Genomic DNA, 13,329 nt, shown 5'->3' on the forward strand with positions numbered 1-13,329 from the left:
CGAGGGCCGGGAGATTGAGGACTAAGAATGGGGGTTCCCATCAGGGAGATGGAATCCAGTGGGGACATTTTTAGTTTTACCCTTTTAGCAGCCCTGGAATTCAGTATCTGTAGAAGCGAACAGCATAGAGAGAATACCTAACGGAGAGAGAACGGCTCGCCTCAAGTCCCAGAATCGCCCATGCAGTAGGAGCGATGACTCATGTGTTCTGAGTCCCCATCTGGTTTGGGCAGTATAATATTAGAAAAAGGGATTCCTCTCTTGTGGAGTGCTGGAGAGCTTCTTTTTGAACACGAGATGTCTATAAACGTTCAGTGTCGGCGCGTTTGCCTCGGAAGCAAATGTCCTTTGTGCGTTAGTAGCTCGGCACCCGTTAAGCTGGGAAGGGTGCCATGGGGAAGTTCTGGTGCGTGTGTGTTCGGGAAGAGACAGGCTTTGTGCGGTGGAAGGAGAGCATCCAGCTGTGTGTACGTGAGCGATTTGCCTGCCTCCTCGGGCCTCACTTGTGTTGCGGTAAACTGAGCGGTGCTGTTAGATCCCTCTGTTCAGCCTTGTTGTTGTGTGCGGGATGCACATGGGGCCAGGGGCCTGTGCGGGACGCAGAGATACGTGCACTCTGTCCCCCAGGGTGGGCCGCCACGCGGGCTCTCCTGGGACACGGGTATTTCTGGGAGTTCGTGCAGACCGCTAAGGATTGCCTCGAGCAAGAGCTGAGCTCCTTCCTTGCCGGCTTCAAACTGTCCTCCCGTCTTCTGGCTTGTCAGCCCACTTCGCTCCCTGTGTCCTTGTCCTCATTTGTGTTTGTGCAAGCATCTGTGGGTTCTTCTGGGTTGTCGACAGCGGCACATAGAGCTTCAGAGTAACTGTGTTACTTCCGACGGGCGGCGGGCTTCCCCCTCTGAACCCCGGTTCTGTATGCCCTTCACACGCAGCTCTCCTTCACCCCTTCGGCGGCTGTTCTGGGAACACCGTCGGTTTGTGGTCTTGCTCTCAGCACTCACGTGTGCTCCCTCGACCTTCCGTGGAGTCCTGATCCTGCTCATAAAGGAGCGCATCACGAGCTGTTTGAGCTCAGGGACCTCGGTGTCCTGTGATCTCCCAGAAGGCAAGCATGCCCCACGCTCGGTCTGCTGGTGTGGGAGACATGGCAGCTTTCTTGAGCCTTCCTGGGGGTCGGAGGAGGGCGCGTTACCAATGGCATGGCGTTCTGCCTTCCAAGGCACGGTCTGCCGTCCTGATTTGCTTTTTGTGTGTGTGTGTGTGTGTGTGTGTGTGTGTGTGTGTGTGTGTATGTGTGTGTTTATTTTTGAGAGAGAGGGAGAGGGAGACAGACCAGAATGTGAGTTGGGGAGGGACAGAGCAAGAGGGAGACACAGAATCCGAAACAGGCTCCAGGCTCTGAGCTATCACCACAGAGCTTGATGCGGGGCTTGAACCCACAAACCCTGAGATCACGACCTGAGCCAAAGTCGGATGCCCAACCGACTGAGCCACCCAGGCGCCCCTGCTCTTCTGTTTCTGATTTCACACTCTCTGCCTACTTCTGTTGAGCCTGCTCTTCCGAGGAGGTTTGTTTCCGTCACATTAAGTGAGAAGCCTGAGAATCTTGGTGAGTCTCTGTGTCTCCGTCTGCCCGCGTCCAGAAATGTGAGTTTCATGTCCGGTGAGCTTTGGGCCTTTTCCTTTGGCTTAATCACCATTTACGGTGTGACTTTTAGCCTTTGGCTAAAAGCAGATTCTTTTTTTTCTTTTTAAATTACAGAACTGGAACGAAATTGGGAAGCCGTGGATGGCAGCCAGAGAGAAACAGACAAGAAGCATTTCTTCGTTAACATCTGCCACAAAGTGCTGCAGGAAGGCCAGGCCAGAGGCTGTCCCGAAGACGCGGCCGTGTGCTCTGTGGGTGAGTGTGCCCAGAGCAGGGGTCGCGGTGGCGGTTTCCCTGCAGGCGTGTGGAGCTCGGCGGCATCCGGTTCGGAGCCAGTTAGGAAATCTTCCTGTGGTTTATGCACATCTCCTCTGTCTCAGTTCAGCGTCCACAGGGTGATAAAGAAAAAGAGGTGATGATTCAAATGTAGGTAACTGCTCGTTGTGCTCTGGCAGCTATAGCACTTCCGTGTCCTGACGTCGGCCAGAGCCTCCTGATGTCGGCTGACACCATAGCCGGGAACAGAAGGAACCACGCTGGGAGTTACTAGATTATCTCTTCACTTTGCAGCTTGAAGAGTAACCTTGCCAGTACTTGTGTAAAACTGATTTTGAGGCTTTTTTTTTTTATTTAACAGCTTGACTGCCTGTAATTGTTAATAAGTTAGGCCTTAAGGCAAGCGAGCTCTCATCGTTCTCTTCATATGAGTACTTGTATCCCCGAGGGTTCTTTCTGCAGTAGTTTTGTTGGTCCTCCGGCTTTCCCGAGGAGACCTCTCAGTGTGATACAGATCTGCAGCATGTTCGTTGTCCCTTAAGACTCGCCCCGAAGATGAGAGGCAGGGAGAGGGATCAAAATCTGTTTCTAACCTTAGACAAGGAATTGTGAACTCAGGTCGGGTGTTCGGGATTGCCCCAGTTTCCAGAATTGGTGATGTGTCCTTGGGAGCAGGTCCGGGTGTGCCCCTGCCACTGTTTAAGAAGGACGGGGGACAACTTCAATGCTTCCTAGTCAAAGTCAACTGAACCAGGAATGAAATAGTCCCCTGCCTGGCTTGCTGAGCGGGTTCAGTTAGTTTCCGCTTTGGTCATGGGACAGACTCTAGTCTCTTGGCTGTGCTTCCAAAAGGCCTTGTGTCTCGGGGGGAGCCGAGGCCCTGAAAATAGGGGAACGGTGTTGCTTCATTGGATGGTGTGACACGAGAGCTTGCTGTCCTCCTTGCCTGCCCCTGGAGGACGTTGTTTATCGTTGCTGCGCTTTTCCTACTCAGCCCGGAGGTGGCCTTGGCATCCCCCGTGTGGCTGCCATTGCCTGGCCAAACCAGTCACTCAAGAAAAACCCACCGACCATGGGGCCAGGTTATGCGGTTGGGGAATGGACCACGGCGCACCTGCTGGTGGTTCCTGGCTGATTTTTATATACCTCTTCATCGGCATCATTATCATTTTTAATCACGTGTCCTGTTTGTTTTTTTTTTTTCCCGTTTTTCTTTTCCAGATAAGAGTGGATTTAAAAATCTAGGCAAATTTATTTCTTCTCCCACAAAAGAGAAAGGAAACATTCAACTCTCGTATTCAGACGGTGATGATTGTGGCCATAAGAAAATAACAACCAACATAACACTTGTGTGCAAGCCAGGTAAAACATTTTAAAAAATGGGAAAAGGCGGGATGTTTTAGTGGCTTTTGCCACAGGTGTGCCTGCGTTCTTTGTTTCTCTTGGGCCGCTGCCAAGAGGGGAGGTAGAAAGGGGTTGTGCTGAGCGTTTCAGGTTCTAGAACCTCTAGTGGTAGTCTCTTGGATTTGATCCCCCACCCCCACCCCAAACCAGTCCAGAAATGGAGAAACCACATGGTGTCGAGAGAGTTGTGTTGCAGTGTTCCAAATGAGTTACGGGTCTCGGCTCAGCTTCCTCTTCCTGAGGACTGATACCGAGAGTCGCCATGCTGGCTGTTGACCTTCTTCCAAAGGTGGGGGACCGTACGCGGTTTAAAAGTGTTGCCCAGGATCTCACATCTAAACACAATGCTCTCCTTCGCCCGCCTGTATTTATAGGTTTACATTGTTTTTACGGGGTCAAAGCTATATGTAGTCACGCGTTTTTGGAAAGTGTTCCTCAAAACATGTATTTTGTGAATGCTCTTCTGTGTCTCACAGTTTATATTACTAATTTTTAGGGACTCCCTCGTTGATAATGGTTTGGTCTTACTATTTTTAAGCATTTCCCCTATTGTTGGGTTAATCGCATGTTTCCAGTGTGGGTGATGGTGCTGTTGCGTATCCCTGTCTACCTCCTGCTGCAAGATTTTCTTTGGATAAGTGCCCAGCTGTGGGATAAGGTCAAGGGCTAGGACTATTTTTTGGTTTTGAGTGTTTTTTAAATTGTGGTAGAATATACATAATGTGAAATTTAGCATTTTTAAGAAACTGTAGTAAAATACATGATGTGAAATTCAACTTTTTTAAAGTTTAAAAAAATTTTTTTAACGTTTATTTATTTTTTGAGAGAGAGAGAGAGTGCGTGAGCACGTGTGAGTGGGGGAGGGGCAGAGAAAGAGAGAGAGACACAGAATCTGAAGCAGGCTCCAGGCTCTAAGCTGTCAGCACAGAGCCTGACGCGGGGCTCGAACTCATGAGCTGTGAGAGCATGACCTGAGCTGAAGTCGGACGCTGAACCAATGGAGCCGCCCAGGCGCCCGTTAACGTTTATTAAAGTGTATAGTCCAGGGGCATGGAGGACATTCAGGGTTGTGCAGCCATCACCATTGTCCGTCTCCAGAACGTTCTCATCTTCTTGAGTGGACTCTGCCCCTGCTGGACACTAATGCCCCCCCTCCTGCCCCAGCCCTCGGTAACCCCCCTCTTTCTGCCTCTGTAGGTTTGATTGCTCTCAGGACCTCAAGGAAGCAGAATCACGGTGTTTGTGGGACTGTTTTTAGACTAGGAATGATTAGCGATCTCATTCTTCTTCCTCGTTGACAGGTGATCTAGAAAGCGCTCCGGTGTTGACAACCTCTGGGGATGGTGGCTGCTTCTATGGGTTTGAGTGGCACACAGCTGCTGCCTGTGTACTGTCCAAGACAGAGGGCGAGAACTGCACGGTCTTTGATTCCCAGGCAGGTGCGTGTGCCCACGTAATACCTTTGGTGCTTTGGTACCTCCTGGAACTGCTCAGGGTTTGTTTGTTTGTTTTTTAACTTAAATATTTTCTTTTTTTTAAAGTTTATTTTTGAGAGAGAGAGAGAGAGAGAGAGAGAGAGTGAGTGGAGGAGGGGCAGAGAGAGGAAGACGCAGAATCTGAAGCAGGCTCCGGGCTCTGAGCTGTCAGCACAGAGCCCGACGCGGGGCTCAAACTCACAGACCGTGAGATCATGACCTGAGCCGAAGTCGGACGCTCAACCGACTGAGCCACCCAGGCGCCCCTTCCTTAAATATTTTCTAGGAAAGTTTTAGAGATAACCTGCTTCAGGATTACATTAATGCAAAAATTTTGAAAATTGGACATTTGAGGTTGAGATCGTAAAAAACCTACCTCTTAAATCATGGTGCAGGTAGGTTTGCTGAATGCAAAACTTGAAGATCCCAAGAAAAGAACCGTGTTTGTGAAGGCTTTTTGCAGAAGTTTAGTGACCCAGAAACCTACCTTAGACTTCTCAAGAAGGTCACGCTGTGTTGTGGTCATACAGCTTTGAACACACTGGTGGTTTATTCCGCCAGCATTTGAGGCCAGCCAGGGGCTTCAAATTGGGTTTTTAGGTTAATGCAGTAAAAGGGGCTTGGTGGTGGTGAATCCACGTGCAGGGGAAATGTCCGTAGGTGCAGCTCTGGTGGCCTGGAGGGGAAGGCATCTTTTCTGCCATTTTGCATCTCCCTGCCCTCATCAGATGGTTCCTGGGGAGACTTTCTTTGAAGCTGCGGGCTTGGGGCCCAACTTGGGTGGGCCTGTGGTCCAACTGACCTTCTTTTTTTTTTTTTAATTTTTTTTTTTTAATGTTTATTTATTTTTGAGACAGAGGGAGAGTGCGAGCAGGGGAGGGGCAGAGAGAGAGGGAGACACAGAATCTGAAACAGGCTCCAGGCTCTGAGCTGTCAGCACAGAGGGGCTCAAACCCACGAACCGTGAGATCATGACCTGAGCCGAAGTCGAACGCTTAACCGACTGAGCCACCCAGGCGCCCCCCAGCTGACCTTCTTGACTGTAGTCCAACTGACCTTACATATTGGCATTGTTTTTACTCTTCCTTAGGGTTTTCTTTTGATTTATCACCTCTCACAAAGAAAAATGGTGCCTATAAAGTTGAGACCGAGAAGTACGACTTTTACATAAATGTTTGTGGTGCGGTGTCTGTGAGTTTCTGCCAGCCGGACTCCGGAGCCTGTCAAGTTTCAAAAAGGCAAGTGTAACTATTTTTAGTTACGGGTTTTCCTTAGGTATCTTGCGCTAACAAATATTCAGGGACAGGTGTGTTCTCTACTGACATCATTGCTTTGCAAGGAACAGTAAACACTGAGAAGCCCTGGCCTAAAAACCTAAACACCAGAGGATGCTAGGAGGTTGAGATCCTGGATAAGGAGGAGCAGGCCACACCCTTGGAATTTACATAATTCCTTCTGAGTCGCTTGCATTTCTGGGTTGTGAGATAGTTAGCACACGGTTCTCCGTTGGGTGTGGTATTGGTTCAGGTGAGGCGTCGTACGTTAAACCAAGCGTGCTGAGCGTGGCCCTGGGTCCTGGCGTGGGGGTGGGGCTGCCCTCTGCCCCACCGCAGACCCTGGTGATCTGCAGCCCTGGAGTATGGACATTGCCCCCACCACACCGCTCGGTGGCCGTTTCGCCCGTGTTCCAGCACTGCAGTGCTTCTGGCCTTGGTATCCTTTCTGAGAGACGTTTGTTTGCTTGTTTTAGTGATAACAAGGCTTGGAACTTGGGACTGAGTAATGCTAAACTTTCCTATTACAACGGGATGATCCAGTTGAACTACAGGGACGGCACGCCCTATAACAACGAAAAGCATACACCGAGAGCCACGTTGATCACCTTCCTTTGTGACCGGGACGTGGGAGTAGGTCTCCCTGAGTATCAGGTAGGAACTGTGCGGTGTGTGGGCGTCCATTGCTGAGGAGAGCCGAGAGGGAGAGAGTGGCAGTCCCGTCGAGGTGGGGGAAAGGAAGACGGTGGTGGGACAGGGCTGCTGACTTTCCTGGAGTGGGATGAGGCTCTAACCACAGGTGAGGTGTGAGCTCTGGGCTTTCCTGGGGATAAACCGTCACGTCGTCTGGCTCCCTGATGCCTACACAGGAGCCTATTGTGGGCCCTTTATTTAGACGCAGAGCTATTATTAGTCTGGTGTCCTGGCCAAATCATCATCTCCTGTGATTTTAATTAATCCTTTTAGATTTGCCAGGGTACGTAGGCAGTATTCATTTTCTGAGCTGTTTATTCGTTCAGTGGGCTGTGTACCTCAATGGTAACCCACCACCCGGTTGGCTTTGGGGATAAAACTCGTATCAAAAATCAGCCCTCAGTGCCACTTAGCAGAGGGTAGATTTCCATCTTAATTTATTCCTGGGAGATCTTCATGTCAATAAGACAGACGTAGATGGACAAAGTAGACCGTCTTTCCTACAGTTCTTACCGACGGAAAATGCTCGTCATTTTGTAAATGCTGGCTTTAATAACATTACCTTTTTTCTTTGCCATCCCGTGTCTCTCCCTGTCATGTGACCAGGAGGAAGACAACTCTACCTACAACTTCCGGTGGTACACCAGTTACGCCTGCCCGGAAGAGCCCCTGGAGTGTGTGGTCATCGACCCCTCTACGCTGGAGCAGTATGATCTCTCCAGGTGAGGCCAGGGTCAGCCCGGCCTTGGCCTTGGCCCCGGCCCGGGTCCCGCATAGTGCTAAGCTGGCTTAGGCTTTGCTGGTGAGCACGTAGCTGAGTTGGTAACGGGGAGTCAAGTAGGTTGTGGGGGTGCAGGACCAAGATGGAGAGTCTTAAACAGAAAGAATTCTAGCAGTGGTGTGGTAGGCTTTGTGACATCCACTGCTCCTTGCCACAGCAAAGCCTCAGTCTTCAGCTGCATGGTTTGAAACAGGGATTGTCAGTACAGAGGTGCGGGGGAGGGGGGGCAGTGCACGGTCTGTTGAATACTGACTTCAGTGAAAGTCGAGATACTCGTGGGTGTTATGAGTCACGGTGAGCTAAATTCCATAGTTTGAATGGCAGGGCATGTTTCATTCTGTGTGTCCTCAACCACTTAGAAATGAATTGTCAGGCTGAAATCCATTAGCATTAAAAGCGTGCATTTTGCTTTGAAATTTTAGCCTAGCAAAATCCGAAGGTGGTCGTGGAGGAAACTGGTACGCCATGGACAATGCGGGCGAGCGCAGCACGTGGCGGAAATACTACATCAATGTGTGTCGACCCCTGAACCCGGTGCCGGGCTGTGATCGATATGCGTCGGCGTGCCAGATGAAATACAAGAACGATCAGGTGAGCCTGCCCTCCCCAGGAGTCTCGTTTTCCCCGCCGCCCCCAGCACATGACTCAGTGGGCGGAGGTGGTTATTTTGGGACTTCCAGATCAAAGTAGGCCTGGCTGCTGAAGTGAAGCCCTGTGAGCAGGAGTGGGGCCCCAGCATAAACTCATCCCCCCCCCCCCCCCCCCCCCCCCCGACGTGGTCGTGCTTGAGTCATTGTTCAGATTTAGAACTGCACGAAATGCCCAGTGCTGGTGACCTCTGATCTCCGTACAGGGCAGAGGACGCTCCTAATGGTATGTCCAGCCTGAGTTCAAAAGTGTCTTTGAGGCCAGTAGATGTCTGTAAAGAATAGTTTTGCTTCCAAAAGCTCACGAGGGGGAAGCCGGCTTGCGAGAGCTGCCGTGGCCGCACAGATCCACGCGTGAGCTCTCACTTGAAGCGCCAGGCTGTGCTGCATCATCGATTGAATGCAGTTACTGCCAGAGTTTCAGTACGTTTCCCTGTGCTCCTTGGACATGGCGAATCTTGAAATAAAGATGTACGTGTCCTTCCTTAAAAATAGCACGTCGGGAATGGGCTTTTCCTGGCACATGTTACATGGCCGCTTGGAGGGGTTTTCCAGGAAGCTGGTGAGCGCACTCTGGTGGTCGAGAGTGAAGTTCCCTGCTGTGTTCACACGTGTGCATATGTGTGTGTGCGCTTTGTTGGAGCAGTGACTTCAGGGGATAGTCGGTCCTCCTCGTTCGCGGGTTCTGTATTTGAGATTCACTCTCTTGCCGGCACGGATTTGTGGCCCACACTCAAATCTGGCCGTGCTTCTGGTCATCCATGGACATGTCCACCGTCTCCTGTTGGCTCTCCTGCTGAGACAACAGTGGAGCGGAGACACGAGGGGCGGGGGCTGGTGGGAAGGGCAGCGCCAGAAGCTCCTGGTTCTGGGCCAGGGGGACAAGGGTTGAGTCCTGCCTTGGATGCCTGTTAGCCGGGCAGCCTCGGACAAGTCACTTAGCATGTCTGAACCTCCTTTCCCTTTTTTGTAAAATAAGGAAAATAGAACCTGCCAGCATGAGTTGTTGTCAGGATTTGAGATCATCATCTCTCTGGGATATGTGTATGTAAAGGTACGTGGTCCCTTTGGAATGATGGTTCAGCGTCTGTGGTGACTTTACAGACACGAGAATCACATGTACCAGTAGTGAAGTCCTGTGTTCTCTTTGGAGGGAAAACCCAATAGACACATTTGTTTGCAGGGTTCCTTTTCTGAGACTGTCTCCATCAGCAACTTGGGGGTCGCAAAGACGGGTCCCATGGTGGAGGACAGCGGCAGCCTCCTTTTAGAGTACGTGAACGGCTCAGCGTGCACCACCAGCGACGGGAGGCTCACCACCTACACCACCAGGATCCATCTCGTCTGTTCCAGGGGCAGCCTGGTAAGGTGCTGTGCGTTGCCCACGACCTTGGTTCCTTTGGGTCTTTTGTGACTGAGAACCAGCTGACGTGTCTCTTGTGGAGATGAGCGAGTCTCGAGTGGAGTTTTCTCTCAGGCTTGTGTGGACTCCATTCTGTCCCTTACTTCTTGTCAGCTGGTGATCTGAGAATCCTGGCGGCAGAAAGGGTCTTTGAGACAATTTCACCCAAACCCCAGCATTCATAGATGAGGAAGCTGGGGCACGATGCCGCTCTGATTCACGGATAAATGATGAAGATTATATGTGTGAAACGTGGGCAATCAAGGATAAAAAATTAAGGCTAGGAAGTAGAGAAAGTGATAGAGATTGCTTTTGGCCCTGAGTTCCTTAGGGTAGAATAGAAGAGAAATCCCAAATAAAGATGCTTATGTACCGTCCCAATTGTTTTTCTAAAAAAAAAAAAAAAAGGTAAAAATGTATAACATAATTGGGGCGCCTGGGTGGCTCAGTCAGTGGAGCGTCTGACTTCGGCTCAGGTTCAAGAGTTCGAGCCCTGCATCAGGCTCCATGCTCACAGCTTGGAGCCTGCAGCCTGCTTTGGATTCTGTGTCTCCCTCTCTCTCTGCCTCTCCCCCACTCATGCTCTCGCTCTGTCTCAAAAATAAAGATGAACGTTAAAAAAAAATTAAAGCATATAACGTAAAAGGTACCATTGAAACCATCTTTAGGTATACTTTAGGTGTATCTTTAGGTATACAGTTCAGTGGCATTGGATACATGCACGATGTTGTGCACCATTCCTGGCACTCCTTTCCGGAACGTGGCTATCCCAAATCCAATTGCTTTTTTTCCTGGAGTTTTACATTTGTATCCGGGTCACGTGTTTTTTGAGTAATTATTCAAAGTCTCAGGTGAACGCACAGTGGAGGTGATAGAATTCACGTTTGTGATCAAATAACTTAAAGGGTCAGGTATACATTTTAAGGGTCCGTTCCAGCTTCCTGTAGTTTCTTTGGAACGAACGGCAAAATGTGTTCAATCCTCAGCAGTCTGTTGGACTTTGTCACATACATTCCAGTTGCCTCGCAGACCCCAAGTTCTCAGTGTCATTTGCCAACACGTGATTTTTTTCCGAGAGACGGTTTCTTCAGAGGTCAAGGAGGGGTCTCTGATAAGGGGATGAAATCCCTAGCTGGACGAGCATGGGCCCACGTCGTACAAGGTGTTCCATGACTGAACTGTAAGCGTGCTCCTTGAGTAGCCCGGGGATGGGTTGGCTGTTTCCTTCCTCAGTCTCAGGAAGAACTCCTGGCTGCCCAGCCCAGCCCTCGCCACCTCCTGGGCATGTCTGTGTCCCCTCCTTGGAGCCTTGCCCACCTCCCCTTCTCACTGCAGTTTCTTGTTCCCACGGAGATACTGGGCTGTTCCAGGAGGTTCTCTGGGATCCTTAGTTTTTCAGCTTCGCTGTGACACCTCATGCGGGCAGCGTTCTGCAGTCTTCAGAGCAGCTTCGCATCATCACTGTATCTCTGAGTACTTGTGTGGGGCTTGGTACGCACCGTGGGCCCCAGAGACCATGAACGGAGGTCGTGTCGCAGAGTTCTGCAAGCCACAGAACTTTCAGAACTTTCACCGTTAAAGCAGCACCTTTTCACGACCACAGTGTGGGGCAGAGGGCACAGATTTTTTTTTTTTTTTTTAAGGATTTTTAAAACTTCATTTATTTTGAGAGAGGGGGTGGGGCAGGGAGAGAATCCCAAGCAAGCTCCACACTGTCAGCACAGAGCCTGAGGCGGGGCTCGAACCCACGAACTGTGAGATCGAGAGTCAGACGCTTAACGCCTGAGCCACCCAGGCGCCCCAGGACAGATGTGTTTTTATCTTACTGTTAGAGATGCTGAGGCTGAGGGGGGCGGGGAGGGGGGGAGGGACTTCCAGGCCAGAGGGTGCTTGGTGGGTAAGGTGTGGGCTCGCGGTCAGGTGCCCAATGTGTCCTCCTGTGAGCCTGGGCAGGTGTCCTGACTCTGTGCCTCTGTTTGCTCACCTGTGTATAGATGGTAGGTGATTACAGAACCTGGTTCCCAGGTCATTATGAGGCTGGGTTGAGAAATGCTAATAAAACAGCACAGTGGTAAATGCTCTCTCAGCACAAGCTGCTGTTCCCTGTAACGAGGCAGAGCTCCCACAGGAGGCGGTGCGGCGCACGTTTGGGCAACATTTTACTGAGACACACCCGGACAGTGCACACATTGTAAGTTACCGGCAGCCGGTGAACCCTCACGCGTTGAGCAGGACTTTGCAGCCAGACCCCACACGGTGGCCGTGCTCACAGCGCCCGCGAGGCTCCCTGTGACCCTTCCAGGCTCCTCTGTACCCTCGGTCCCCAGTTCCGAGCTTCTGTCAGTAAAATCTCCCACGCCGGGGTCTTTTGTGTCTTTCTTACGTTCCGTACTCTTGGTGTGGAGTGTTTTTCAACAGCGTGGACTTAAACCCAGATCTGGACCCCAATTCTGCCATTCACTGCCACGTGACCTCGGGTAAACTTCTTGACATCTGAGCACGAGAGGTAGTATGTCCTTAGTGGGAATAATAGGACATGAAATTGTAATTAGGGAGTGTGCACTGAGCACCTAGTCTGTCACTGACGCATAATTAAACTAAGTTCAGTAGACTTTAGCTCTTTGTGTGTGCTAGGCTAGTAGTCCCTTGGTGAGATCGAGTTCCATCTCCTCATACTGACTGTCATTCTGCATTTAACCTTTCAGAATACCCACCCCATATTTTCTCTAAGTTGGGAGTGTGTGGTTAGTTTCCTGTGGAACACAGAGGCCGCCTGTCCCATCCAAATCATGACAGACACAAAACAGGTATGCGTGCTGTCCCGGGTTGTCTTGCTGCGCTGCTCCTGGATATGCCCACCCCGGTGCCCCCGCTCTGCGCCCACCCCTTCCCTCGCGCTTCCAAACCTGTTCCTGGCTTCTCCATTTCCCGCGCCTTGGCATCAGGCATCTGGGCGTCCCCCCGCATTGCTCTCCCCGAGACCCCAGCTCGCAGATGCTGGGCTGAGAACCAGACCCTGGGCTTTACTCCCCGATTACTATAGATTCCTTCCTTTTTCTCCATTGCCCTGTCCCTTCTGTGTTGTGGTGGCACCCTAGCAGGCTCTGGGGATTCTCCATCACCGTAGAGATGTGGGGGGTTGTCAGTTGTCACTGCAGCACCTAAAACGTTCCAGTGCCCCGTCATCTGCGGGATCTGGCCTGTCTGTTTCAATGTGATGCTCACGGTTTTCAAGCTCCGATCCCGGCCCTGTTACTGCCGTTGCTTCTGCGTGCCTATTGCCGTTGTGGCTTATCCTGCTCTTTGGCCTTGGCCTGTGTTCTTGCCCTCGGGTGCACCCCCCCCCGCCCCCCCCCCCGCACAGAGCAGAGCCGTGAGCTGGTGACCTGTCGTTTTCACGGCGCTGGCTGTGTTCCTTGTGCTCAGACTTCCTCCTTTCCCTCCCCTTCTAAAAGCTCTGCTTTCACAGTAGAGCCCAGGCCCACCTAAACGAAGGTTCCCACAGGGTCCTGGGCCTGTGGTGCCAGGGAAGGGTAGGGATGGTGGGATGCCGCCCTGCGTCCTCGGTCATGCTCTCTGGGGTTGGGACCGCTGATGCTTCCCCTGAACTGGCAGACTGTGCAGAAGAAAGACGTGGGGGGAGGGTACGGTTTATGACGTCTCCTAGAGGAGAAGGGATGGCGAGGTACCTCATCGTGCCTCCCGTTATCATGGTCTTTAAGTGAATGC

General features: G+C 51.3%; 1 protein-coding gene across 2 annotated transcripts in view; it reads left to right on the forward strand.

The window, feature by feature from the left end:
• The window catches only part of IGF2R (insulin like growth factor 2 receptor), a 103,513-nt gene that overhangs the window by 52,743 nt on the left and 37,441 nt on the right, over positions 1-13,329 (forward strand). For both annotated transcript variants that reach the window (XM_042987463.1, XM_042987464.1), the window contains exons 12-20: positions 1,763-1,903; positions 3,146-3,286; positions 4,630-4,767; positions 5,894-6,041; positions 6,554-6,731; positions 7,377-7,492; positions 7,974-8,142; positions 9,382-9,561; positions 12,306-12,407. In XM_042987463.1, coding sequence (XP_042843397.1) covers positions 1,763-1,903; positions 3,146-3,286; positions 4,630-4,767; positions 5,894-6,041; positions 6,554-6,731; positions 7,377-7,492; positions 7,974-8,142; positions 9,382-9,561; positions 12,306-12,407 — 1,313 coding nt within the window. The remainder of the gene's footprint in view (positions 1-1,762; positions 1,904-3,145; positions 3,287-4,629; positions 4,768-5,893; positions 6,042-6,553; positions 6,732-7,376; positions 7,493-7,973; positions 8,143-9,381; positions 9,562-12,305; positions 12,408-13,329) is intronic.

The sequence above is a fragment of the Panthera tigris genome, chromosome B2 (genome assembly GCF_018350195.1).
Source record: "Panthera tigris isolate Pti1 chromosome B2, P.tigris_Pti1_mat1.1, whole genome shotgun sequence".
Classification (NCBI taxonomy): Eukaryota; Metazoa; Chordata; class Mammalia; order Carnivora; family Felidae; genus Panthera; species Panthera tigris.